We start from the raw sequence: 26,102 nt of genomic DNA on the forward strand, positions 1-26,102 counted from the left end.
CCTTGCATGCGTATACCTTCCTAAAATGCGCGATCATGTTAGATGAGCAAATTTAAATTCAAATTTTCAAATAGAAAATCTCACCTGCGTGCACCTATGCTTTTTTTTTACAATTCAATCAAAGCAAGTCGCTAGGGGTAGTATCAGATTATAGGAATATAAATTTTGTAGAATTCATTTAATTACAATATACTTAAGGTATCTAATGCTTTTTATAGTGAAATGTCTTAATTTATAGATACGAAGTTCCATGCAAACTTATAGACGCCTGTTATTAAGCTTGACTCCGTAAACTCAATCCACGATTAGTTTAGAGATTGAAAAAAACTCAATTTGCCAATCCTATTTATTTTCTTACGATGGTAAAATTCTATTTTAGATTTTTGCTTAACATTTTTTATGACGTTTTGATTTAAATTTTCTCCTTATAGCCTAAACCAGTGGTTCTCAAAGTGGGTGCCGCGTTTTAAATACACAATTAACTTAAAATTACATAAATTAAAAAAATTATAAAAAATGAATTAAGTAGGTATTTATTTTTTATTACAATTTTATGTTTTAAGTTTCTATTTTGTATATTTCTATGGTTCATAATTCCTTAATCAATCGTACACTAGTATTGCATTCCGTCTCAGTTTCTCACTCTTATAATCTTGTTAAGTACGTTATCAGTGTTATCACCTTACGATTTTATTCCGAAACTATTAAATACGCTTTAAGTGCGTATATTAGTCAATTTCAAAGACACATCGACGATTTTAATGCCATATTTCGTTTCAAATGGACAAATTCGCTTAAAACAATTGTGGGCCAGGCGAGCGGATCGAACTCGCCTTCGGTTGCGGAGTTTTACGCATGAGATGATTTTACTCCCGTCCAAAACAAGTCACCTTAACAAACAAGAGAGAGTGATTGAGAATGAGATCAGGGCACGTCTTTCAAAAACACGACATAATAATTAAGGGAAAACATGCAAACCCCATCAGGAGCATAAGTTCACATTTGAAACAGTAATTTTTGTTTTAAATGTGTTTGTGTTTAGACATAGACATACCTTCAAAAATTATTTTTTAAAGACCTCATCCTTCATATCTGTACTAACTGTAAAAAAAATACTTAGGGGTGTCGAAAATTTTGTTTAATAATTTTAGTATGCCGCCAGGCAAAAAAGTTTGAGTAACACTGGCATAAACCATCAATTCTTTATTTTTATGGTGGGTTTATACAGACACAGTCATTATCATTAGTTCACTAAGCTCAGGATGGTTTCGTTGGTTAGCAACGCGCAATACACCTTTATTTCTATTGGCTATTTCATAATGATTTTTGATAGAGTGAACTAATGATAATGATTGTATCAACCCACCATTATGATAATTAAAAGAGTTAGTCGAAAATGGCTATAAACTTTACCTTGGTCCCAATTTAATTAAGATTGCATTTCATTGCTGTGTGAGAAAAATGGGCTTGCGCTACGTCTAATTCAAGTCAGAATTCAGGTAGTCCATATTTCTAACAAACGGTTTCCGAATAATAATTACCTACTTCATAAACTTTAGTAACTATACTCATATTTAGTTTGGTTGGCAACCATGGCGTTAGAGCTTATTTAGGAAGTCAGAGGTTTCATTTTTTATTCTATCGTTTTATTTCTTTTTAATCCATCGCCTATTTTTTTGTACGTTTGCGGTTTGTTTACCCGTGTAGGGCCGGGAAAGAATAGCCCTACTGCAGAGACACTGCATGTCGTAAAAGGCGACTAATCAACGGAGGATTGCCCAACGACGAATTGTTTAAAGCAGTTGGTGTAAATGTACTGGATGATAACTCATTGAGAGGGATTTGTTAGCTTCTCGATAATCTGTGATAGATTCTGGGGTTGCTGCTCCCAATGTTAAGTTCGACACTTTATTTGTGGTGTAGCGAGGGGTGAACGGCAATTATAAGATCATCTGGGGTTAAACCACAGTAGTGGTATAGTCGCTTGTGCAAGCTCGCTTTATTGTTAAAAAACGTCCCGGGTGGACTTTCGGGATATGTGCGAGTATAGTTTATTTTTGAAATGATTCCGTGATTCCATCTTTGTCGATGTAGATGAACGCTATCTACACCGACAAAGATGGAATTATCGAATTCTTCGATTCGTTTCGATCCATTTAAAAGTTTTTAAAAACCCTTTTTCATGTAACTGTAAAATGTTTCAACATCCCCTTTCGGCTGTTTGTGTTTAAAAATTGGGGAGCATGCAACCACCGCCGCCGGATTACATTCTGCATTGTCGATGTAGATAGCGTTCATCTACATCGACAAAGATCGAATTCTTTGTGTATTATTCTGAATGATACACTGGATGTGACGTACCCATACCCACTACCACAACGTATCAGCTCGCGGGTCAGAGGCTCCACTAGTCTCAAGCCTCCGAGGAACAAAAGGGCATTGCTGGACTGCCGAGTTTGGGAATTTCATTCCGACTATTTGGATACGTATAATTACCTGTATTAGCTGCACGACTAAAACCGTTCGATTGAGCGGAGCCTTCTCTTGAATTTTGACAGCGGTCTCGTATTTTTCCGATGTCGGAGAAAGGCGTAATTAATTAAACGTTGAACGTATCGAAGGTATAAGCGTAAGAGATGGGAAATCCAGTTTCTCCCTACTTGAAATGGCAGAATGTAAGGTAAACGCTTGATTTAGAGGGGAACGTATTTAAATCATTGATTTTTTGCATTTTAGCGTTTAACCGAAACGTAAAATCTTTCTCTTTTGCATCTTTTGCCTTTTGTGTTTCAACCGTATTAAATTTGGATATTTTCAGTAAATTTTGTTTTGCTTCAGATTTTGTTTTAGTTTTTCCGGAGTGACCGCCGCCATTTACTGAGCCTGTACGATTCCTAGAGTTACCGTTCACTCCAACAAGGTGCGAGGCCGTTCGCTTGGTGGCGCTCGAGTCCATCCTTCCGACCGCCCATCCCTTCGTTCCGCCGACAGAAAGAATAATTTGTACCTATATTGATTTATTTTTCTTTTAAACTAAATGGTAATTATTATTCCGGTAATACTTCGAATGCATATTTTGGAAATCACTTTCCTAACTGCATTGTAATTTACTAAACACCATTAGCACCTTTACATAACGGCATTTCACATAACTATTGCAAGGTGTGTTCTTCAAATGCATTTTGGGAAGGAAAAGTAAGGAAAATACGTGCCCCAGGCTATATTTCATCCAAAAGGTATTGGTAATCTCAAAAATATTTGAAAGCTGATGATTTTTAGCTGGAACAAATGATAGGTACGACAAATAGAAAAATCAAAACAATAGCCTGACGTAAAATTATAATCACAGCTTTTAAGGTTCGATGTCGCTGAAACTCGCTTGAGATTTTGATTCGGATTCACATATCTTCTCGCTAATTTATACCAAATTATGATTTTATTTTTTAAAAAGTCAACGGAATGACAATAAAATAGACTGGACACAAGAGCTTACAAAACCATACAAAACAAACAAAATTATTAGCAGTAATACCCATATGCACTGTTTATAAATAACTAGCACTTCTGTAAAGATGCGTTTTGCTATTTCAAAGGCAAAGCGGGGTCAAATTTAGCTACATATCCTTGCAACAGGCTGAACATTCTACAGGTTCTGTAGATTCAGAAGCCAAACCGATGAATCTACTATTTATACCCTCTAAATATGGGTGTACAATTATATATTTTGCCATTATGTTTGAGACTGGTAAAGCTTGCAGCATGTTAATGATAAAAATAACTGTTGCTAGGGTAAATGTTGCAGATTAGCAGTATTACGAAATGGAGAGTATTTTCAGTTTTCCTAGAATAGTCGAAAAATTTTGACTCTTATCTTTGACGCATATCAAAGTATATCAACTATCTAAAGGATTGAGCTTTCTTTGAGTTTATAACACTTCTTTATATATTGTGGCCATACCATTACGTAATCGTTATTGCTTCCTTATAAGTTTTAGAAAAGGTGTAGATGCGAATCAAAACAAATTACTAGCATTGTATTATGCTGACTCAGCAAAATAGGATTTTAAATGGGGCACAATTGAACATGTCCTCGTTTTGGACGCATTACACTGCAAATGAACCCTAAAATCTATAATTAAATTCAAGCGCATACTATTAAATTAATAACTGCAGAGCAATTACATTGATTTAACTTTAACATACAATTCGACGCTTTGATTATCTTTTATGAGCCTACAAATGCCGTTACGACTGAAGTTTAAATTAACCGATCAATGTGTTGCAAACATCGTCAATTTAAATTGAGATATGGCTATTACAGGGTAACACAACTTGGAATAGCGCGGCGGAGTTGTTCAACTGTATTGTAATTTCGTGAGAAAGGTTCTCTTTTACACACATTAGATATGTTAAAGACCGATAAAACGGACTCTCGCAAATTTGTCGCAATGGTCGAACAAGTGTGTGGAATTACAAATAAGAGCATGTACGGTAAAGATTTTACATTTACAGATCAGAAACCTCCTGCGAGCATTTTTAATCCAAAAAGGAGATTGCAAAGATGGCAACAAAGAACCTGCAAGAATAGCCTTAACTGCTTTATTACCCCGAATCGATAAATTCTAAACGCCATCAGCTTTTTAAGTTAACAATGAGACGTACTTCGTGGCCGTTTCTATGGGTATCACTAAAGATTCAATGTAACGTGTAAAAATAAGAATGCAACGCGATATCGTGGCTTATGATGCAGTGCAGCGACATTTGCATAAGTATTTATTCACGTGATTAGAAAGGAAGTCGTTTTATTCAATCGCTATAATATAAAACAACCAGGCGCCACTAGTGCGTACATTATAACGGGTTTAAATTCCATACATATCCCAAGTTTTTCATATGAAAGTTTAATATAAAAATAAAGCAAGAAAATAAAAGATGTCGCTCGGAAGATATAAGGTGGCGCAACTTGGCGCGCCCACGCAACGGCAGCATATGAGAACCCATATCAACAAAAAAGTTTTCGCATTTCGAATTTCGCGAATGTTTAACGTAGCCTGAAAATATTGAGAGGAATATTAAATGGTTTAAGAATTATAACAAGCACTTTAGGATATTTGTGTATTCGACCGCCTTGATTCTTCGAAATTATAGATTCTGGTTTGCGCCGTCCACTTCCGGTTTTATCTGAAATGCTAATTTAAACCCCGAAATTTATCTTTCGCGTTAATTTTAACGTTTCCGCTTTTGTTTGTTTCTGCGAAAACATGGGCGTCCTATGAAAGTCACGTTAATTTTGTACTCATCCTTATTCTATATTTCTACACATATGTGAAAGTAGAACAGAAAAAAGTACACCTTACATGTGAAACAGTTTTATTTATTATCGGGCAATTGTGGAAATGAAACTTTATCTAGTGATTCAAATGGTCAAATTCAAAGATACTAATGACTTTTTTTAATTACCGATGGAAATGTCATTTTAAAGCCCTTCACAATTTACAATTTTCGGTTAATAGGAGAAATTTCTCAACATTTCTCGAATCCCTTCCCATTTCGGATAAAACGCTGTATGATCAAGTCTGTCCAGAAAATTTCGAACGTATAGCAACGATTTTCTGGAGCGAGTACTAATTACTCATCTAATTACCCTAGTAATACATTTGTATTTGTGTCGAGTTGTTATTATTTCTGCTGGTTACTAAGAAAAGTTATTATAGGACTCCCTCGGAAAAGCTCTAAATAAAATATGGTTAAGTCGCTAATACAAAAAATTCACTTTTATGTTTTATGACTTATCCATCGTCACGCAGCTTTCTCACATACTGAAGCAAAAATAGAAACTGCGTGTAAGTACTTAAAAAAATATTTTTATCTGGATCAGGACGCTCGTAAAGATTGGTATAGTCTTCTAATGCCAAGGGCTGGAAGGTTTGGAAGTTCTTTCAAATATTGGTTCCGGTTCTATAGTTTTATTAAAATTTATTTTTATAGGTTCTGGTACCAGTTTCGGTTTGCCGGATACACTAATTTTCGATTCCGGTTCCAATTTTTTTTGGTTCCCAAAGGGCTCTGGGAGTAATAAAAATTAAAGTATTTAATTACTGCTCTGACCATCTTTTTACACACATCTTTTTGTTTCTTTTTTCGTGCTGTTTTTTAACGTCTTCTGTGTTTAGAGTACATGCTTCATCAACCGCCTATGATACACCTAAATTAGTTACCGAGCATTATTAGAGTGTTAGGACACTTGTTCATGTAATTCCCATATTTCTTGCATCGGAAACATTGTGCATTTGCAAATTTGTCTTTAGGCTCATCTCTCAAGGAGCCTTATCTGGACAAATGTGTGTATAAAACTGTTATCGGACAAATTAATTGGCCAGGTATGATAACAGGACCCCTGCATGATAAGCGCTACTTTTATGTGGTAATACATTTTTGTCAATTTGAAGTCCAATTGAAGATCCAGGTTCAATTCCAGAAATTGCAATTGAGACATTTTAAGAGGAGCTTAGGACGCATTTAAAAGGAAATTGTTGAAAGGCTGAGGGAAACATGAAGATCATTAAAAAACTTGAAAGGTACTCAAGCAGAAATTCAAAGGAGCTTGAGATGAACTTTAAGATAATCCAAAAGAAATTGATAGAAACGTACAGAAGCTTGAGAGGAAATGTGAAGGAGTTTACAAGAGCTTGAAGCACACAAATATCACCGAGAGACATAGTATAAACTTTGTACGCTTACATGTACCTATGTACCTACCTAAAATATTATTTATGTATATATGTTAAATGTAAAATAATTTTATCGTATAATGTATATTTATGTTGTATGTTACTTTGTATGTTACTTTTATATGTTATGCTTGACGTGCCACAAACACACCTACCAGACATGTAACGTGGTAAATAATAAATGAAATGAAATATTTTTGGGAAGGTGAATTTGACTTAAGAAGGATTTGAGAAGTTAACCTGATGTAATTTGAGGACAAATTGAGCGCAACCTGAAAAGAACTTTAGAAAAAGGAATTTGGGAGCAATTGAAAATATTTTTTAGGAACTTGAGAGGAGCTTAAATAGCTTGAGGTAATTTTGGTTTAAGAAGTAATTGGTAAGTGAACGTGAGAGCAATTTGATGGAACTGGATTTCACTAAAGAAGAATTTGATGGGAACTTTAAAATGTAAGTTGAACTTGAGAGATACTCAGAAGGAAATTTAAGGAAGCTTGAGGGGATTTTAGTATTAGGGAATGTAAGTGGAACTTGAGCCAATATCGTTTTTAATGAAACGACACGTATATTTTTAGATATTTTGAAAGAAAATGATGTTCTAGATAAAAATCTTCAATACATACATTAATTAATGACAGTGCTCTAAAGCATTCAATAAGAAATGGAAAAAATTAAATGGAAAAAATTCGGGTGTCACCACGATGTTTATTAAAAGGTTGGCAATAGTTATAGTATATTTAAAATGCCTGATTTATAATAACATGCATTCAGCCATAAGTTAGCTATACCTTTCTGCTTTTATTAATTCATCGTTTATTATGGGAGCACAAATTTGGAGCCTATGGATAAATATTACGGCTGACGGCAACTTGTGTCCCTTGTCTATAAAACTGTTTGTTACAAATTTTTGAAACCACTTAGTATCGTTGCTTTAATTTTTGAAAATAAATTGCACAAAACTATGTCTGATACGTTATGCGGATTTATTTTCTATAAAACCCAAATTGAGCGAAATTGGTAACATTAAAAAAAAAATTAAAACGCGTGCTTTGAAAAACCCGTGTACTTTATGGGCAATTAATGTAGTCTTCCGTAAGCTAATGGCATTTCAATTAATTGAAAAAAAGTTTTAGGTATCTCTTAATTATAAGAAGCAAGTAGGGAATCAGATAACAAATACCGCATAGCTATAATTGAGAAGCTAGGTTTGCGTTTCTAGAGCCGACAATCATTTTAAATGGAGATTTCCGATATTTTCCCATTCCCACTTTGAAAACGGCGGTGTAGGTAAGCACAATTAAACCGACATCTTTATATGATCGCATAAGTAATGTTACCCTGAATGGGTTAATGTGAATTTACCATTTTCATACAATCCTGCGTTAAAAACTTGCACGATTCCTTTTAAGCTTGAGGATACACGAAGATAATTTGTTCATTGAATTTGTCAGTCCCTTTTTTCGACGGCTCATACATTATTTGCAATTTCTTGTACGGTATACATAATGAAAAAGATTCAATAAATATGTTATAATAGAACTTCAACTTAACTTAACCTGTTCCCGTTTTGTACGACGTATTTGTACAGCTAGTCCAGTAATTTATAATAAATACATTTGTGATGAAAGGGTAATTATGTTATACAGATTTCGTCTTTGAACTATCGTTGGTTAGACGTCTTTGATCTGTGCGACATGTTTTCTTCATTAAATCGTTAATCATGGCAAAATACAATTACAATCGCCCAAGTTGAATAAACTTTGAAATAGTTAGTCTTGACCTTTGAGTCTGATGTTACTTAAAAGCTCTGGCAACGTGAGCAAGCAAAGGAAGGACATAAATTTCTCTTCCATTGACATAAAGGAAGTGTTTTTCAATATAATAGCTATGTTTTGTGTTAAAACACTCCAAAATCTCTTTGACATATATAGGTACTAGAAATCAACAATTTTTTTATTAAGGAAGACTCCGAAAAGCATAATAAATAGGGAGGTGAAAGTACTTACATTTATCTTCTCTAATATATCGTTTGGAAGACAGCCAACGAAGTAAAAGTTCAATGCTTATCCGACGCCAGATGAGCTGTATAAAAGAAAACCTAATAAAATTTTGCAAATGGCATATAATGCGAATTTCAGACGACAAAGTGCGTTACACCGCTAACTAATGGCGGACCACCAGCATAGGCTGCAAAGTAAATAAACTACTCAAACTGTTCAATAAAAATAGTTACCAATAAATCAAAAATCCAATGTCAGAGCGTTAAAATAGCATTAGCATTAAAATTGCTAATGAATTATTGATGCCCGTGGACGAGTAGCGTACTGTTTACCAAACGCGATGATAAATCGCAAACTATTACAAGCTAATAAAAATTTCTAATTATAACTGAAAGCCAATAGAATCGATTGAATTTATGAGGAGCTTATTGCATTTTTTCATAGTTCACTGCACTGACATGTCATATTCTAGTTAGTAGGTCTCTAAATATTCGATTCGTGCTTCGTGTTTCTCTTCCACTACTATAAAGTGTCACTATTCCTCCCGAAGGCATTAAAAGGCAATAAGAGACAGTAAACAATTTAAGAATGAGTGGTTACTTCAAATAAATATTCTTGTTTTTGTACCACATTTCATAGTCATTATACCGTTTCCCAAATATTTTTTTGGATTTAGAAAGCAGTAATTTCCACGTAACTTCTTCTGTGCGACTTTAAATTATCATTTCTGCGCAGTTGTCTTGTATAATAATCTTTAAATTAGACTAGCATTTAATTTTCTACCGTAACAATCGTAACATTTCAAAATATCTTTAATAAAATAAGGGGTTAGTACAGGCTTCGGAAATTACATCCCCGGAAGCAAAAGAATAGCGGATCCTGTTGACCTGTTGGTTGCATCCCTTATTCTTTAATCACAACACTACCATTCTTCGAGACTTTTCATACACGAGACAAATTGAAACACCTGATATCTTTCGTCCCTTCCACACTGTATTTTTTTAAAGGGTAGGGTAGGTTAGGTGCGATTTTAAAACAGTCAAGGTGGGCGAAACTTTTGCGTAATAACATTTTAATATTCAAATCAAAAATGACATAGAAAACGAGGAACATCTTCAAGGAAAACAGATGGGAAAGATCGACTGAAGATAACGCAGAAAACACTGTGTACGAAAGTCATAGAACTAGAAATAGGCATTTGATATGATCGAGTAGGTATATGCTTAGAATTTCCCCTGAAAGATTCTAAGCTAACTTTTCAGAAAGATATTGTTGGGAAAGTTTTTCTTCTTTAACTGTTACTTAAAAATATTCTTTAAAACCTCCGTTTCCATATCCGTTGAAGACCTTATGATTGGGATAATATGGAATTTATACGTGTTCCTATCAATTTTATACAAGACCTCTTCACACATCTTCTAGAAGATCTCTTTATAAACCATTTTGATGGGTTTTTGAAAATTGTAAGAATACTTTCTAAATCTCCTTAGAGATCCTCTTAGATATCTTCGGAATCTTTCTACAGACACATTTTACTATTTTTCGTGTTATGTCTTATGTAGGAACTATTTCAGAAATATTATAAAGAACCTTCTTCCCTTCCCCTAAAAGTGTCAGTAATATTCTAGAAATGTGTGTAAATCTTCTCGGAGATAAGGATATACGGAAACTCAGAAACTTCAGATATTGTCTGAATATCTTCTATAAACTGTGCAAACGTCGTTGAGATAAGGAAAACAGACATTTTTTTTAAAAACCTTCTTGGGAGTATCAGATTTTTTAAGGAATTTTCCTAGAAAAAGCTTCTTACCCATATTTCTTCCTTCAAGACACAAATTATAGCTTATTAGTAATCAAACCAGAACTTTTGTTGTAGTAAAAACGAAGTAGAAAATTTGACAAGGGAATATACAGAGCGTTACATCTAGGTATGTAAAAAAATGTGGCGATAGAGAGGATCAAACCAAGCACATTTTTCCAAATAAACCAGAACGTGTTTCGTTTGGGAAAAAAGTGGTGAAATTTGCATTTCTTCCTTAATTTTTCTCCAACCAAAAGAGTTAGAAAGACTTGTGGTACGTCGTTGAATAGGTTTTGGAGTATGCCCTTTTCTATCTTATTTAATAACAAACAATCGATCTTTTAATAAGCATTTTAAATTACGTTTAAGTTTAAGGTATGTATTTTAATCGACAAATCGATTTTTAGGGAAAAAAATCCTGTTATGTGAAGGTTTTGTCCGTCTGTTCCTCGTCTAACTCGTGAACGAAAAGAGACAGCGCCAATCGATTTCTACGAGTTCAATGATCTGTGCCATTGAATATGAGCCGAATTAAAAGTCTGGTTAGTGGTTTCCGAATGCGAGCTGAGTGACAAAAAGTTATAAAGTTCGCCTACTAAAAATAGTATGTGATTCTTCGTATCTTTTCTTAATATCATGTAGTGATCGTGATCATGGGTTTTGTAGATTTTGATAAGAATCTTACACGACCCACGATACGAAATCAGTAGACAACCCCTTATATAGGTATTACTAGAGAGTTTAAAAATTTTGCAAGAGGATTTCCAACAAAACCTTTAAAGGCATTTTCGCTAGCAGGTAATCTCTTCAGTTATTAAAGTGTTAGAGTTACGACGTTTTATATTAAGACCAAGTGGACTCATCCTTGGAGAGTTCTTTTTCCCAAAACTTGGGACTAATGCCAAAAATTAACACGAAAAAAGTTCCATTTCGTTTTCACTGTGTATAAATAATCCACAAAAGTATACTAATTCTACACTTTAGTACATTTTAGAGGGAAGTTTAGTATAGAGGTCGATTTTTTCTGCCAGTGGCTGAATTTTAAATTGTTCTTTTCTAGAAATATGTATCCACATGAAGAACGTTTATACGTTCAATAGTGACCGAAACTAATCGAATGTCAAATTGATAATGGCGTGTCTCACACACCTTGCAATTCTGATGATAAGAAACCCGGTTGCAGAGCCGTTGAATTACAATAATTGATTGAATGTTAGTTGTATTTACACCTACTTAGGCGTGGGTTTGTGCGTTTTATTGTGTACTGTTCAAATATAAATCATTTACAAGATGCAAAACGTGATATTAGTGTATTTTGTAGGTGTATAACCTAGACGTACAAGAGGTCATTCACACCTTCGGTATCTTCAGGAGTCGCAGATAAATCTGAGAAGACAAAGTGCTACGGAAATTGGAAAAACTGAAACTCATACAACGTGAAATAGGTAAGGTAAAATACCTCCAGTTTGCTATTCATTTCAAAGTATGTGTGATTTTGACTTGATTTTATCCAAAGATTGTGACTGACGCATCGAAAGTCACTGTCAGTGATTACTAACTAACTAAGATACGTATGGAGAAATACAATAAGGTATACTTTATACCTTTATCTCCTAATATTTCTCTAATAAGGAGAACTGTATCTACTACTATTACTTTACTTCCAAGAAATTTAGTCTCTCCCTCAGTAGGACTTTTCGGAAAACCTATGCTCATAAAGCCTTAGGTTACTTATTCAAAAACTTTGAGATGTAAACATACTGTGCCAATTTCAAAAATCGCCAGTGGGGATAAATCGAAAATGAAAAATATTACGAAATGGAGAAAACCCTTCAAGTTTTTTTTCGGCAAAAATTACGGAATGAACTATATTGCAACCTAAAAATAAAATCACTTCCCGTGTTAAAATTTCGTAATTTTTAAGAAAATCGTCTCTTCTATACAATTGCTGGGGTTCTAAATTTGGTGGTGCATCATGATGATTAGTTATGTTTAAAAAGGAACAACAAGCGACCGTCTAGTGGCCACCTGAAACCAAAATTCCTTACCGCCTTGAAATTTCGTAATATTTAAAGAAATTCGCTCTCGTTATACGTAACAAACTTCAATTGCGGGGGTTGTAAAGTTTTATGGTACTTTAAGTGTTTTCTTTTCCTTGGTCGGTTAATAATCTATAAGCAAGATACTTTCCCTCGCAACGGTAGCTTTCAATGTCGAATTAATTTTTTTATAGACAGTTAAAGTAGAAATTTTAATGGTTAGATCGGTTTAGACATTACATATCATAGGAAGTCCACAGAGTGCCAAAAATGAGAGGGTTACATTTTCCAATGAATTGTATGGCTGGGGAATTGTAAAAATCCATAAGTAATTTGTGGAATTAATGAAAGTCTTTTCTGCGTCATTTGATTTCTATAGTGCGTTGTCATCTTAATAGCTCTAGAAAGTCGCAGGTCATAAGGGGTAATATTAACTCAGCCGGGTTTTTGTTGCAAAAAGTAGCAATAAAATCACCTCCTATCTTGAAATTTCGTAATATTTAATAAAGTTGACTCTTATACACTGGGTGTATAAGGGTGTCTATCATGGGGATCTCCGAAACCTTAGAAGATGCGACGATGGTCAAATTAGAGAATATATGCGCAATTAAAAAAACTATCATCCTTAAAAAAAATACATAAAATTCCGATTACTTCCGAAGATATCCCAGAAAAACGGCAATTTGCCGGTTTCGTTTATATTTTGTCTGGTGATATTGGAACAGATACAAAAAATAAAAAATATTTAAAGAATCGGAGATATCCATGGTGTGATGAGACTCAAAATGGGATAGTGTATATTAGACACCGACAAAACACAAAACCTTCCCCATACTAATTTTAATAAACAAATTAATGAAGCAGCTTTCATTTTCAAGGCGTACTTTTTATAAGAATGGGTCTTATCACACCATGAATATCTCCGATTCATTCTACGCCCACCGAGCTAACCTTATCCATTCTTATAAACTTGGCCACCGTCTATTGCTACCTGCAAAAAATTTATTTCATATTTGAATTTTCGCAATTTTTCAGAAAAGTACGAGGAAAATTAGCTAAATTCGCTCTTGCATATATCAATTTATTGATTTGAAATCATCTGTGTTGTAGTCAAGAGTGGCAAATTTTACATCTTTACACGTATATTCCAGTAACCGCAAAAGACATTGCTATAATTTATACACATTGTAGATATTTTTATTCCCTTTCATTCTGTGTGACAGTAAATTATATCGTTCCTAGTTTTGAAGAAACCGGCAAACGTTTCAAATTTGGAGTGTAGCTATCAATCTTTAAAGCATTCCAAATTTTTGAAAAGCCACGAAGTAGAAAAGGTGAGTTTTTGACGACCACATTTAACCCTCTCCCCACCCCTTATTTTACAAGAGAGCATTATAATTTAAAATTCTCTAATTTGGGCATTTGGACTTTGCTACCTTTAAAAATTACCACAGACCCTACTTTGATTACTTTGTAAGATACAGCCTTATTTATTCACGAGGTACTTCACACAAGATATATAGGATATGAATTTTTCTAAAATGTATACATATGAATCATGTATTCTTTTAAAAACCCATGCATGCACTGATGACTATAGACAACCATCAACTCTATACGAAATAAAGCTCTGCAAAAGTCACGTGACGATTAGGTATAGCATAGCGCGCATTTTTCCAATTGCAAAAAATAGCTATTGTGGATACCGTCCGCCCATCCGTTTGTTTCAGTTAAAAAAAAGCACTGGCTGCCATTGAGTATGATGCGCTTTGGTGCATCATAGGTAACACTCCCTCTGATTAGACTTTATGGAGCGTGTAACAAATTAGTATTGAGTTACTACTGGATATTCTAAGAGGGAATAGTTAAATTGCCACTACTTGAATGCACAGCACGGTCTTTGCGGTTGGAGGAAAAACGAATCTGCACGTAGACCACCCACGGAACCTAACTTTAATTTGGTTCCCTTAACAGTGTATGAGGAATTGGCAGGCGTAATACGAGCGCAGCTTACAGTACAATAGGGACGAAACATATACAAATAAAGCCCATTCAATGTTTGACATATGTATACTCAACTCGTAAATTTTGTCACTCATCCAGGAAAGCATTGTGTTCGAGAAAAGCTTGATGCAGGAGGGCTCAATCAGTTTATGGACTACTTACTAAAATGTAGACTAATGGCAATCTTAAGCATTTACTGATCGCTTTATTACATTTAAAGCATCTGCCTTCAAGTAGGTTAAATATAATAGGAATCTAAAGAAGCAATGGTTCACTAACTCCGCTTAAAATTTAAATTAGAACGCAATAATTTGCATACTAAAGCAGCCCTGTGCATTGCGAGCTCTCGACACTGACGTACAAAATGCTTTTACTTACGTTGGAAAAGTGCATTCGTTATCTTTATTAACAAATTAGCGTCGGGCGTTAAATAAGCTACAATACAGTTGCCATTTTTATTTCTGTCATCAAAAGCCGAGCTTTCAAGCACTCGCGCCACTCACAATAAACTATTTCAAATGGCATCGTTTACATATCGCCTCACTAAGTGGATGTCTTAGAGTGGAATTAGTTGCTCGATCATTTTGCGCCGCGATTATTCGTGTCATCAATCATACGACAAAATTGATTTTCTTCCTTTAAATATGAGCTGCTTTAAAAGTACATGAAGATGGAATGCATAATGAGTTGTTCGGAGTATGTAGAGTACGCACAGATATCAGTGGTTTAAAGTTATGATGAGATTTATGATAAAATTCATGACCTACTACTTATAATTGCATAACTCTACACCGACGTGCGGATTCCCAGTTTCCTATTAAATTGAGGATTTATGTTTCGCAATGATAATATTAAAACCTGAGTTTATTCTGACTTTTGAAGCTGTAGAGTGCGCCTTTTCATAACTTGTCACTATATGTTATGTTAGTAATTATAAGCTCTCTTCCTTTACAGTAAACTTAATCGAAAAATTCCGTTGAGAAAATGGTAACAAGTCGGTTTGTTACTAAAACAAACGAAATGAGGATTAATGTTAGGGGTTGAAGGGACAGAAAGTCTCATCTCGACGCTCAGCGCTAGTTAACTGGGAAACTTTTACACGAAGCGCTCGAGGCTTTCCACCAATATATCATAGGGAAAAGGTGCACATTTTTGGGCTGCGCTCTTAATTATTCTGGATTTTAAGTGAAATATCCACAAATCCAATATGAGGTTCCCTACTTGTAGAAATATCTTTCTTTTCGCATTAAGTCTCGTGGCGGAAGACATTGACGAGCTTACTGTCGAATATGCATTAGAGTTATTAATAAACTGTGCAATGTTAAACTTAATCCTTTGGCTCTTTTTCCTCTCAAAACAATTATAATTTTTTAATTGCAATTACAGGAATTGACCATCCCGTCGTCAAGCTACGCTAATAACTCAAATCCCACGTACACATCAAATACGTCGATTTTGCTTATTCCACGCTACCATATGATCTCATACCGAGTTCGCAGTTGTAACCAATAGACCTAATTAAGATATCTGAATATGATCTAATTTTCCGACATCTGGAATACATTAAGAAAACAATGCTCAAGAGAAATCAAATGACGTAGAGAGGACGGGCTTCATTTCCACTACTGCTCGCTTGTTTTTTTTATAATTCCACTATCAACTTCATCACAAAAATTTAATAATAATGTATGTTGCCCAACAGTAAAACCCCATTGACAGAGCAAATAGATTACATGATAGCGTATAATAATGAAATATTATTAAGAAATTGTAGAATATTATATGGCGTTAAATGATTATATTTGAGTATGAATAGCGTCTAAGATTTTAGAAATTATGGAGTTAAAGAGATGACAACTATAAGATACTTTGTTGAAGCTGCTACACATAACATTCACTGATGATTTTATAATAAGATTTGTTTGAGTACTTTTATATTGGAAAAAACAATGTTGTGTGGAGGATTGCCTAGACACTAAAATGTCTTAAAGAAACTAAATCGGGACAGTGCACTTTTTCGGCGAATAACTTATATAAAATCACCACTGGTGCCCGATTGCGACGACTTTCAAGTGATCCCAAATCTTTGCAACAAAGGTGCAGTGCCCCCCCCTTAGTGGCTATTCACCATCGATCTTAAGGACAGATATTTTAAAAACTTCTTTTGAACTCTTTCAATAATGGAAATGTAATGCAAGTATATACCTAGGGCTCCATACCAAAGAAGCGTATTCTACCTTGAATCGAACGAAAGAGTAGGTAGTAAACAGTAGAGAGAGAAGCTTTGTTGTTAAAATTCATACAGTTCCTGATGATTAATCCATATGCTCTCTAAGTTTTCTTTATAATCTTGTTTATGTGGTAGTAAAAATCTAAATGCACACTGTTGCTCATAGAAAAATATGAAATTATACAGGCTGTTTTCTGCAAACTGTCACCTAAAAGTATTCAGGCTCTCATTGATAATTTGATACCGAAAATTTGCATACCAACATAGTTTTCCATGATCTAGATTTCGGAATAAAATATTATCATAACTGTTTCATTTCCTGTTTTACAGGATGTGGATAGCAACTTTCTTATTTTAGACAGAACACCCCGTATTTTATTACATTTTCCAAATCTAGATGAAAATATACGTTGTTTGATACCACATTTCCTTATACCTAGCATCAACGGTTTTCAAGTTATTCAAGTTTTTTAAAGTTTTGACGTTTGACTGGTTTTCTTTTCCTATAATTCTGTTGGCTTGAATTTCCAATATCAATAATACAGACTTGATGTTATATGCTAATGGTTTCAATTTTTTACAGCGTGTTTTAAAACTAATGATCAATTTTAAAATTTAAAAAGTTGATTTTTTCATAATGTTCGTAGGAGACCTTGAAATAAATGCGTTAGTAGACCTTTCAGACATATCTTTTTATGGTTATAATTGTTCTGTTATTAGTCATTGTTGATGGTAATTTATATTACTGAAGACATCTAGGAGGTCAACGTCACGGATTTCTGGGCCTAATGCACCTGTGTGATTACATAATAAACAGAAACAGGTAAATAATGACAAACAACACAATAAAAAACAAGTATCAATTGACGTTTTGTTTTACATAGCCACCGTTTTTTTCCAATACTCTCTGTCGAATTTGGGATACCCTGTACATGTAATAAAGCATAAGGGCTTATTGCACATATAATATTTTGTGACTTTCGATCGACAGGTGTTCGGGCTGAAAGCCCCCATTCCTTAATTTTTTACGGAAACCACATTTTTGTGTGCTGCAATAAGTTTACTAATTGTACACTTACAATTGTCACCTTCCAGGGTGATCCAAATGGAGAAGGATTGCTGGGGCGGGTAGTTTTTTATTCGGTTTTCATAGATATGAGGCTATGATTGAACAAAGCCTACTAGCAAAAGGTAATAAGTTTTACATTTTAAGCAAGTTAATTTTTTACTAGCTGTTTTACGTGTTTAATTAATAAATAATATAATAAGAAATCGTCTTCTTGACCATCTCAGAAGCAAATATTGCGAGAAGTGGATTTTTAAATGAGTAAAACATGTTTTTTTAAATAATATTGCAAATATAACTGATAATCCTGAATCCTGAAATCCTAAAAACTGCGCGTTCTGAATTAGACTTCCGTGTGAAGGAAAATGAGGAAAAGGTAATAAGGTGTATTTAAAATTGTTATCGTAAATGAAATTAGCCGAATTAATTTTGTAATTTCTTAACCTGGAGGGCGCTCACTCCAGTTTTAAAGATAATCAATTTTTAATTTGTGCAGATGGTTTAAGTGGTGTCACGAAGTCAATCAAAATATAACGACTCTAATTAACCCAGCACAACAATCACTCTATTTTATCAGTGCAGTTTGTTTTGGTAGATAACGACCTACTAACTGTAGTAAAGCCATTGTGTGTCGGAGATTGAGTAAAACTATACAAGTTAAGTGTATATTAAAAATAAGGTCGCCCTGATTTTCACGACGGAAACCTTCCACCCTTAAAGTCGAGAGCTTCCAATGAACACAACTCGTACATCAGTTTTGTTGATTTATACCATTCGTGTCAACTTAGAGCTTATGAAGTTGATTACGTAAGATTTAACAAATTTTTATTCAATCTGTAAGGGCTCTCGGATTATTTACCATCGAGGACACGCGCAAATTAAATTAGATTTCATGCAAGAGTGCGAAATCGTAATTGACTTACAGATTCGCAATACTAATCCCAAATGTAAACGCACTGTTGTGGCGAATGCAAATTCTGGCCTATATCTCGAAATAAGGGGATATGACATTTTTGATGCGCTTAAAATACTGAGCGACTGTTGTCAATTCCCAAGCTTTGGCGGAACGGAACAAATTGCTTTCATTGCATTCCACGTTCTTCTTTGCTGAAATTGGCAGGAATTGTACTCTCTACGTTTACGGGGGCTTAAAGTGAGATTTAATGGAAATGTAGGTTACTACAACGAAATTTTTCAAAAACCATTATTTTAACACGTACACTGAAAATTATGCGTGTGCGCCCACCAAACTTGCGAACATGTGAAACATTTTTTAAGTGAAAATATTGATGTCATCGTACGCACCATATTTTACTCGCACTAAATTATATGTATTTAAATTTAAATTTTTACGTCATGTACAGGTACTAAAAACAGCATGGAAATGCTTCGCGTTTGTGTTTATGAACTCATTCCATTAATTTTATGTGCATACCTTGTATGAAGAAGAACCCCAATTAACGTGATAAACTTTTTACAGCTCACACCTCTGTTGAGAGTGATTCCGGTGTTGCTTTAATGGAGTCTAGACGTAAATAAGCACCCTCTGTAATTCTTCAAAATGTAATAAACTGTTCATGAAACTGAGCTTAGGCAAGCCGAACCGTAATTCACTTGATCGTGTCCCTTTATTGTGTATCCAACCAAATTATTATGGCAGTTTCAACTCCCACACTTGGAAATCTGTGAAACTAAACGCCAAAAATGATCTTCTAAGAGCCTAAAGCACTTCGTTAACCGTCAGTGCGTAACTATAGAGAAGGTTGTAAATGAAGTCCTAATAGTTTTTTTAAACTATATCTGTGCATCATAATCCCGGTACAAGCAGCAAATATTCGTGCCAAACGCAACAAATTGAAAGATCCATCATACACTACCAAGTTAATTCGGCCCTCCATTTACAGAATTTTGCACAAACTCGAAATAAATGTTGAATGCAAGGGGGAAACTTCACTTAACCTCCCATTTATGGCAAAGGGGTTTCTTGGCAGGTTATTAGAAATATTTCTCGAAAAATCACTGCAAAACACCTTGCCATGTGCAATAGAAACATTTTTTTTTCACTACTATAGTTCGTTCACCCAACAGAAATAGTTAAGCCACTCCTACAAAATTTGGGCCAATGTAAGCAGCAACCAGTTTTACAACCACAAAATTATAAAAAGCGGAAAATTTGAAAAATCAAATTGAAATGTCACTTGTTCAAGACTAATTATGGCGCTATCTCTCTGAACAAAACTCGTGGCAAAAATAGTAAAACTTGCAAACTGTTAAATACATGTAAATATGCAACATAAAAACACTGTTTATATTGAGAAAAGTACAAAAAAGTATTATTACAGCAGCACAAAGTTTTGAAATTACAAGTGCACTTGAATATAAACAAAGGTACATAACAATTTAAATCCTGTATCGCTTCACTCGGATTCGGACTCCGTTGATGTCGAGTCATCTCCCACATGAATTACTAATGGCTCCACTACGATGTCCATTAAAATGTCAATTTGCCACATTTTTTCCTCTTCACTTTGAGCATGGCGAATTGCGTTCTTCCAATTTTCAGCAGTAACATGTTCCACTGCTTGTTGAAATAGTGGATGAAGGTCTTTCATTTTAAATGTGGTGTTGTTTCTGGCCACTTCACCTTTTATTTGCGCCCATATCAGTTCAATTGGATTCAATTCGCAGTGATATGGAGGCAATCGCAGCACGGTACGATTGTGTTCCTTTGCAATTTCATCAACTACATATTTTGGTGTAACAGCTGCCCGTTTCACAAGCTGTAGAAGTTCAGCTCTTACCATATCTTGAATGAAGTTCGTGTACCTCTGTATACTCCCGAAGAATCTTGTAGACACTCGGAATGCTTACACCTAAATTACACAATAATAAGTAAAAATGAATGTGCCTAAGATGAAAATTACCTGCTGCTTTAGCCGTAAACTCAACTTTATCCGTTTTAAATACCTCCGGGTTGTCTTCCGAATATGCCTTGAAGATATTTAAAATGCCAGTTTTGTCTTCAACTGAAAAGTGCTTGGCAGAACGTCTTTTCGGTGGAGAGAAAGCAGCACCGGCGACATTCATGTTTGCGTACAACTTTTCTTGATCGCGAATAATATAACCCTAAAAACAGGCATGTAAAAATCGTGTATAAAATTTTATAATTACTCACCTGACTATCTTTAGAATACACCGACGAGTCTTTATAAAGACTATTTTGTGTGAATAAAGGAGATTAATGGCAAATTGACGCAAGTAAAGATGTAAAAACGTAAAAACCGGCAAAAACGCAATAGGCAAGATGACAGATTACCCTACCCAATTCGGCCAATTCGCTTTACAAGTGTGATTGTGGCTTCAAAAATTACACCAATAACAATGTCGTATTCAAATGTGGCGGTAATTGTTGAGGAGGGGCTTACCTATTTCTGTTGGGTGAACGAACTATAGCGTCTGATGACATGATTATTAACCTTTTTTCCACTTGTAAAGTAGGCTTTCTCGGCATTTGTTCAAAGCGGTTAATAATCTGGACATTATTAACTTAGTAGTCAATAATGAGAACTGTCACGCTGTCACTTTTAGAAAACACAACCCGAAATTTCGCTCAATATAATAAACGTTTAGACAAGTTCTCTAAAACGAATAATTGCCAACATTCGCAATTTCCAGAGAAATTACATACCTAAAATTATCACATTTTGAAAAAATTCGAACGAAATTACTCTTTGAAAATATCTCAATGACGGAACAAAATACGGCCTGTTTGACTTGTACTTCTACACACTTGATTGACATGTTAAATTAATAAACAAAAAATTCTGCCCAACCGTTCATTTTCTTATCAATATAATATGTTAATTTAGAGGATTTCAAGTGCTAGTAGTGAAAAAAATAGTATATGTACCACGGTAGAGAAGTCTATTATTGTCTTCGCACCTTACACCCCTCGGTGCAAGCGCCTCGAGATGTAATCTTGGTGCTCAGGCAATAATACTGGACTTCTCTACCTTGATATATAATGTACTATTATTAGGTTTATACGTAGTATACGCTTATAATTTCATCATGCAAATCTGCTGTGAACCATATACACAAAACACCTTAAAACTTAACTAACTCTTTGATTAAATCTCTCAGAGTCTCAGAGTACACATCCGTATCCCGGCACAATAAAACAATGTAATTCTGACTTTAAATTCCAGATTCCAAGCAAACAATGGTAATAATCAAATTCCTTAAACCCCAAAAGGATCACCAAATTTTCAAGAAACTTGAAATGAACTTTGGGCACGGATCAACAAAATTAATCATAGTTTTAAGCATGATACTTCTATCTGAATCGTTAAGAAAGGGATCGAATAAACACACGATTTGCATGATTTCACATAAACAAAATTTATTCTACGACCACAAATGAAAATAAACATAAAATCCTACTTAAACAAAATTGAACTACAACAGCGTTCGAATCTTAGATTACATACAGGGTGATTCCTATAGTACCTGCCACCGTTTGGGAGCGTGTAGGTGGTGCGTAGGGGAGTATTTTGATATAGGACAGTTGGGGTCGGAAATCTAAAATAAGGGTGCCAGAGCCAAATTTACCTTCTGGAATTTCGCGCCTGTAGGTAGGCAACCCAACCGGCCGGCGGGGCACACGGAGCGATCTCAGGCGGCGATGTGTGGCTGACACTTGATCAGAATTTTGTTTAAACCCACGAAATCCCGTCTGCAACGACGCGTATCAAGTGAATAAGCACTATGGCAATAGTATAATAATAGTTGGCTAGATGTAGGAAGTGCATTGAGAACAACGGTGGCCACGTTGAACACTTGTAAACGTTATTGCTTTTGACTGTCGTTTTCCCTCCTTCCCTCCCATGTCGCTCCCTCGCGCTAACTCGCTCTGCATCGCTCCGCGCGAAACGTCGGTCGGTTGGGTTGCCTACATACAGGCGTGAAATTCCAGAAGATAAATTTGGTTCTGGCGCCCTTGTTTTAGATTTCCGACCCCAAGTGTCCTATATCAAAATACTCCCCTAGGCACCCCCTATACGCTCCCAAACGGTGGCAGGTACTATAGGAATCACCCTGTATAGTTTTCAGTTACAAATCCCAATATACATCATGACACATAAAACACTAATTGCGAAAAGAAACGACGCACTTAACCAAAACGTAATGCACTAAATTTTCTCTTCTTCGATCGATCGATCGTACCGATTAATCGATTAATCAAATAATCTGTTAACCAAGTACTTGATTAATCAAATAATCAATTAATCAGATAATAGATTAATCAAATAATCGATTAATCAAATAGCCGATTAAAAAAATCGATGAATCAAATGATAGGTTAATTAAATAATCGATTAATAAAATATTCTATTGCCAAATAAGCAATTAAGATTAACCGTATAATCAATTGTCACATACAAGGAGTAATGAAATATTTGTTTGTTCTCTTTAATACGTTCATTACCTAATAATTCTCTTTATCAAATCGTCCAAATAGGCAAATTAATCAATAATCATCTAACAGTAAATCATTAAGGATAGTGTTGATAGATAGGTCTTAATTAAATTACTTGAAAGTTTGATTTCTTTGTCAAAACTTATGTTAGTTTGGGTAGTGTTCAATTGAGTTCAATACACTTCTAGTGCTTTAAATAATTTTTTATTTATTCGTTGTGACTAAACAGTAAATTGTCTACATCTGTCACAGTTTATAATGATGATTTATTACTTGTTTCTAGTTAATTTTTTTTTAAGTTTTTCTTATATGTAATACCTACCTACCATTATGCACTTATTGCATTCGTCTCAGCATTCATGTCTTACGACCGCGATTTGGTAAAATAAATATCTCCTTTTGTTTATAATGTACCATAAAAATATATTGTTTATTGAATACACTTATTATTAGTCAATCGATGTAACGTAATCTGAATTACATGCGATACAAATTAATTGTTCTCCATGATCTGGAATAAGGCCAGTCCTATCGTCAGTTACAATAGAGCCTCCCTTACTAAAAACACGTTCTGACGATTAGGGGTGTGCGATTATACAGGTTTGAATTAATCAAATAATCGATTAATCAAAATAATCGATTAAGTAGATAATCGATTAATCAAACAATCGATTAATCAAATAATCGATTAATTTAAAAGAATAATCAAACCCGATTATCGATTATCATTTGATTATAATCGATTTCTTTGCCCAACGCTAGCTATGGACATAAGTACCAATTGCCTGAGTAAGAACTGACCAACAATCATATTCTTCATTATGATATTGAACAGGGAGCCACATTGTTAAAAATGGTAGATTATTCTACAAGTCAAGAAAAGTGACAATTTTCCAGTGAGTGAAAAGTTGTATTGTGTAACGGGGTTGAGGTCCTCGTTGGTACTAAATAAAATTGATCCCTTACGTGTACACCACTGGTCAATTATTTGGATAAAAAGCGTTTCGGTTCTGCACGTAAACGTGTTCGGTGTATCACAATTGAGTATTCAGGTCGAATTGTGTTCAAACTCCATTCGTGTATTACTAATAATATGATTCTTCCTTTGAAAATCCCGTAGTTTAAGGTTGATTTTAGTAAAACAAGGAAATTTTGGCGAAAATGTTTTGAAAAAATGATCTCAAAACTAAAAATATAATATCTAAAGTCGGAATTATTGGAACGGAAAGTGCCCATTTTGCGCACACCTTGATCCTCTTAGATAGAGACTGTTTAAGCCCGAAAACAGGCCTCTTACAATCTCGTTAAAATGTTGCAGCCTCTTAATCCCGTGGCATAGGATGTTAGTAAAAACAGAAATTCTAAATTTAAAAGAAAAACCGGCGGTTTCATATCAATTAGAATTTAATGCACTTGTAAACCTATTGTCCGAACGAAAAGCGCCCATTTCGTTTACTTTTTTACTTTCACTTTGGAGGCCTTTGAGTAGATTCTATTTTTTTATTGCGCACAAAATGCCAACCGAAACGTTGCAGGAGCTTTACCTCGAGCTTGGAGGGCCAACAGCCAAGGGTAGGGGAAGGGGTAAGAAGTTTTCTTACTATGAATCCCCGCATCACAAGTAAGTGACTTGCTTAATTTCGTCGTCTCACAACTTATAACGCGGATGTGGTTAGCGATTTCGGAATTTCGTGAAGGTAAAAAAATTCACCCCCTCGGCAGCCGGATGTCCTTTAACCTGACCGCGCACCTCCGACTACCCGGCTCGAACCGTGCACACTTCGCGATTTTCCTCCGAAAAACATTTTTGATTTTTGAAGTTCTCTTCTCAAGTTTCTCTAAGGTTATCAAATTCTCTTTGAAACCCCATACTAAGTTTTCTCCGAGCTCCTTTTACAACTTTCCTTTATCTTTCCCATAAAATTCTGTCAGTATTTTTCGAGGCCTCCCTCAAATTGACCTCAAATTTCATTCAAGTTGCTCTAAAGATTCCGATGACATAATTCTTCTCAGGTTCCTTGAGGCCAAGGAAAATATGTTTGGCGATTACAATTCGAAAAATATTTCTAAACTTGCCCTCAATCCATATTGCGTTTTCTTTGTAAACATTCTCATTTACGTCAATAACCAAGAAAATACGTAATTAGAAAAGTAAGTACCACTCATTGAGCCTTTATCATCACACGAGAACAGAAAATATTTATCTGAGAGTATCTGGAGCAAGTTAACCGCTAACCTTCAATACTATAATCTATAATATGATTTAACGCCTACCCCTTTGGTTCTCTAAATTCTTCTGGTTTGTGGACAATCCGCCTCAACTCAAATAGTTACTTTTTTTTCCATCTACCGCTCGTTTCTCTTAAAAATATCCGGACTTTTTTGATTAACACACCGTAAATTCCACAATCTAAAAATAGTGCCCGTGTATAATTTTACGAACCGAAAAACTATTTCAAGATCGCATTAAGATGTGCCGTCTTAACGATTTATATCTTTCCGTCCCATCCGAAACGGTTCAGCTTGTGGTATGCAAAATGTGGGCAGCAGGTAACATGTCCACTTCATGTTCGGACAAATTATTTTCTCCAAAAATCTGCGATAAAGAAGCGCGATATTCAAATGTAACGTATGGCGTATTTAGTTAATGTTGCCGCCAATGACTTTCCAGAGACTTTTAAGTGAATATTACACGGATTAATTAGGCAATTTTCTTAAATTACCGTAGGCTAAAGAATTATTATTACTGATT

At 34.8% G+C, this 26,102-nt stretch overlaps 1 protein-coding gene across 1 annotated transcript in view; it reads right to left on the minus strand.

The window, feature by feature from the left end:
* Positions 1 to 10,545, minus strand: part of LOC116176257 (growth hormone secretagogue receptor type 1-like) — a 41,713-nt gene extending 31,168 nt beyond the window's left edge. The window contains exons 1-3 of the mRNA XM_031494742.1: positions 10,542 to 10,545; positions 8,887 to 8,918; positions 8,738 to 8,813 (exon numbers count right to left, since the gene is read on the minus strand). Of these exons, the coding sequence (XP_031350602.1) occupies positions 8,738 to 8,813; positions 8,887 to 8,918; positions 10,542 to 10,545 (112 nt within the window). The remainder of the gene's footprint in view (positions 1 to 8,737; positions 8,814 to 8,886; positions 8,919 to 10,541) is intronic.
* Between the last annotated feature and the right edge of the window lie 15,557 nt (positions 10,546 to 26,102).

The sequence above is a fragment of the Photinus pyralis genome, unplaced genomic scaffold (assembly GCF_008802855.1).
Source record: "Photinus pyralis isolate 1611_PpyrPB1 unplaced genomic scaffold, Ppyr1.3 Ppyr1.4_LG7, whole genome shotgun sequence".
NCBI classification, from domain to species: Eukaryota; Metazoa; Arthropoda; class Insecta; order Coleoptera; family Lampyridae; genus Photinus; species Photinus pyralis.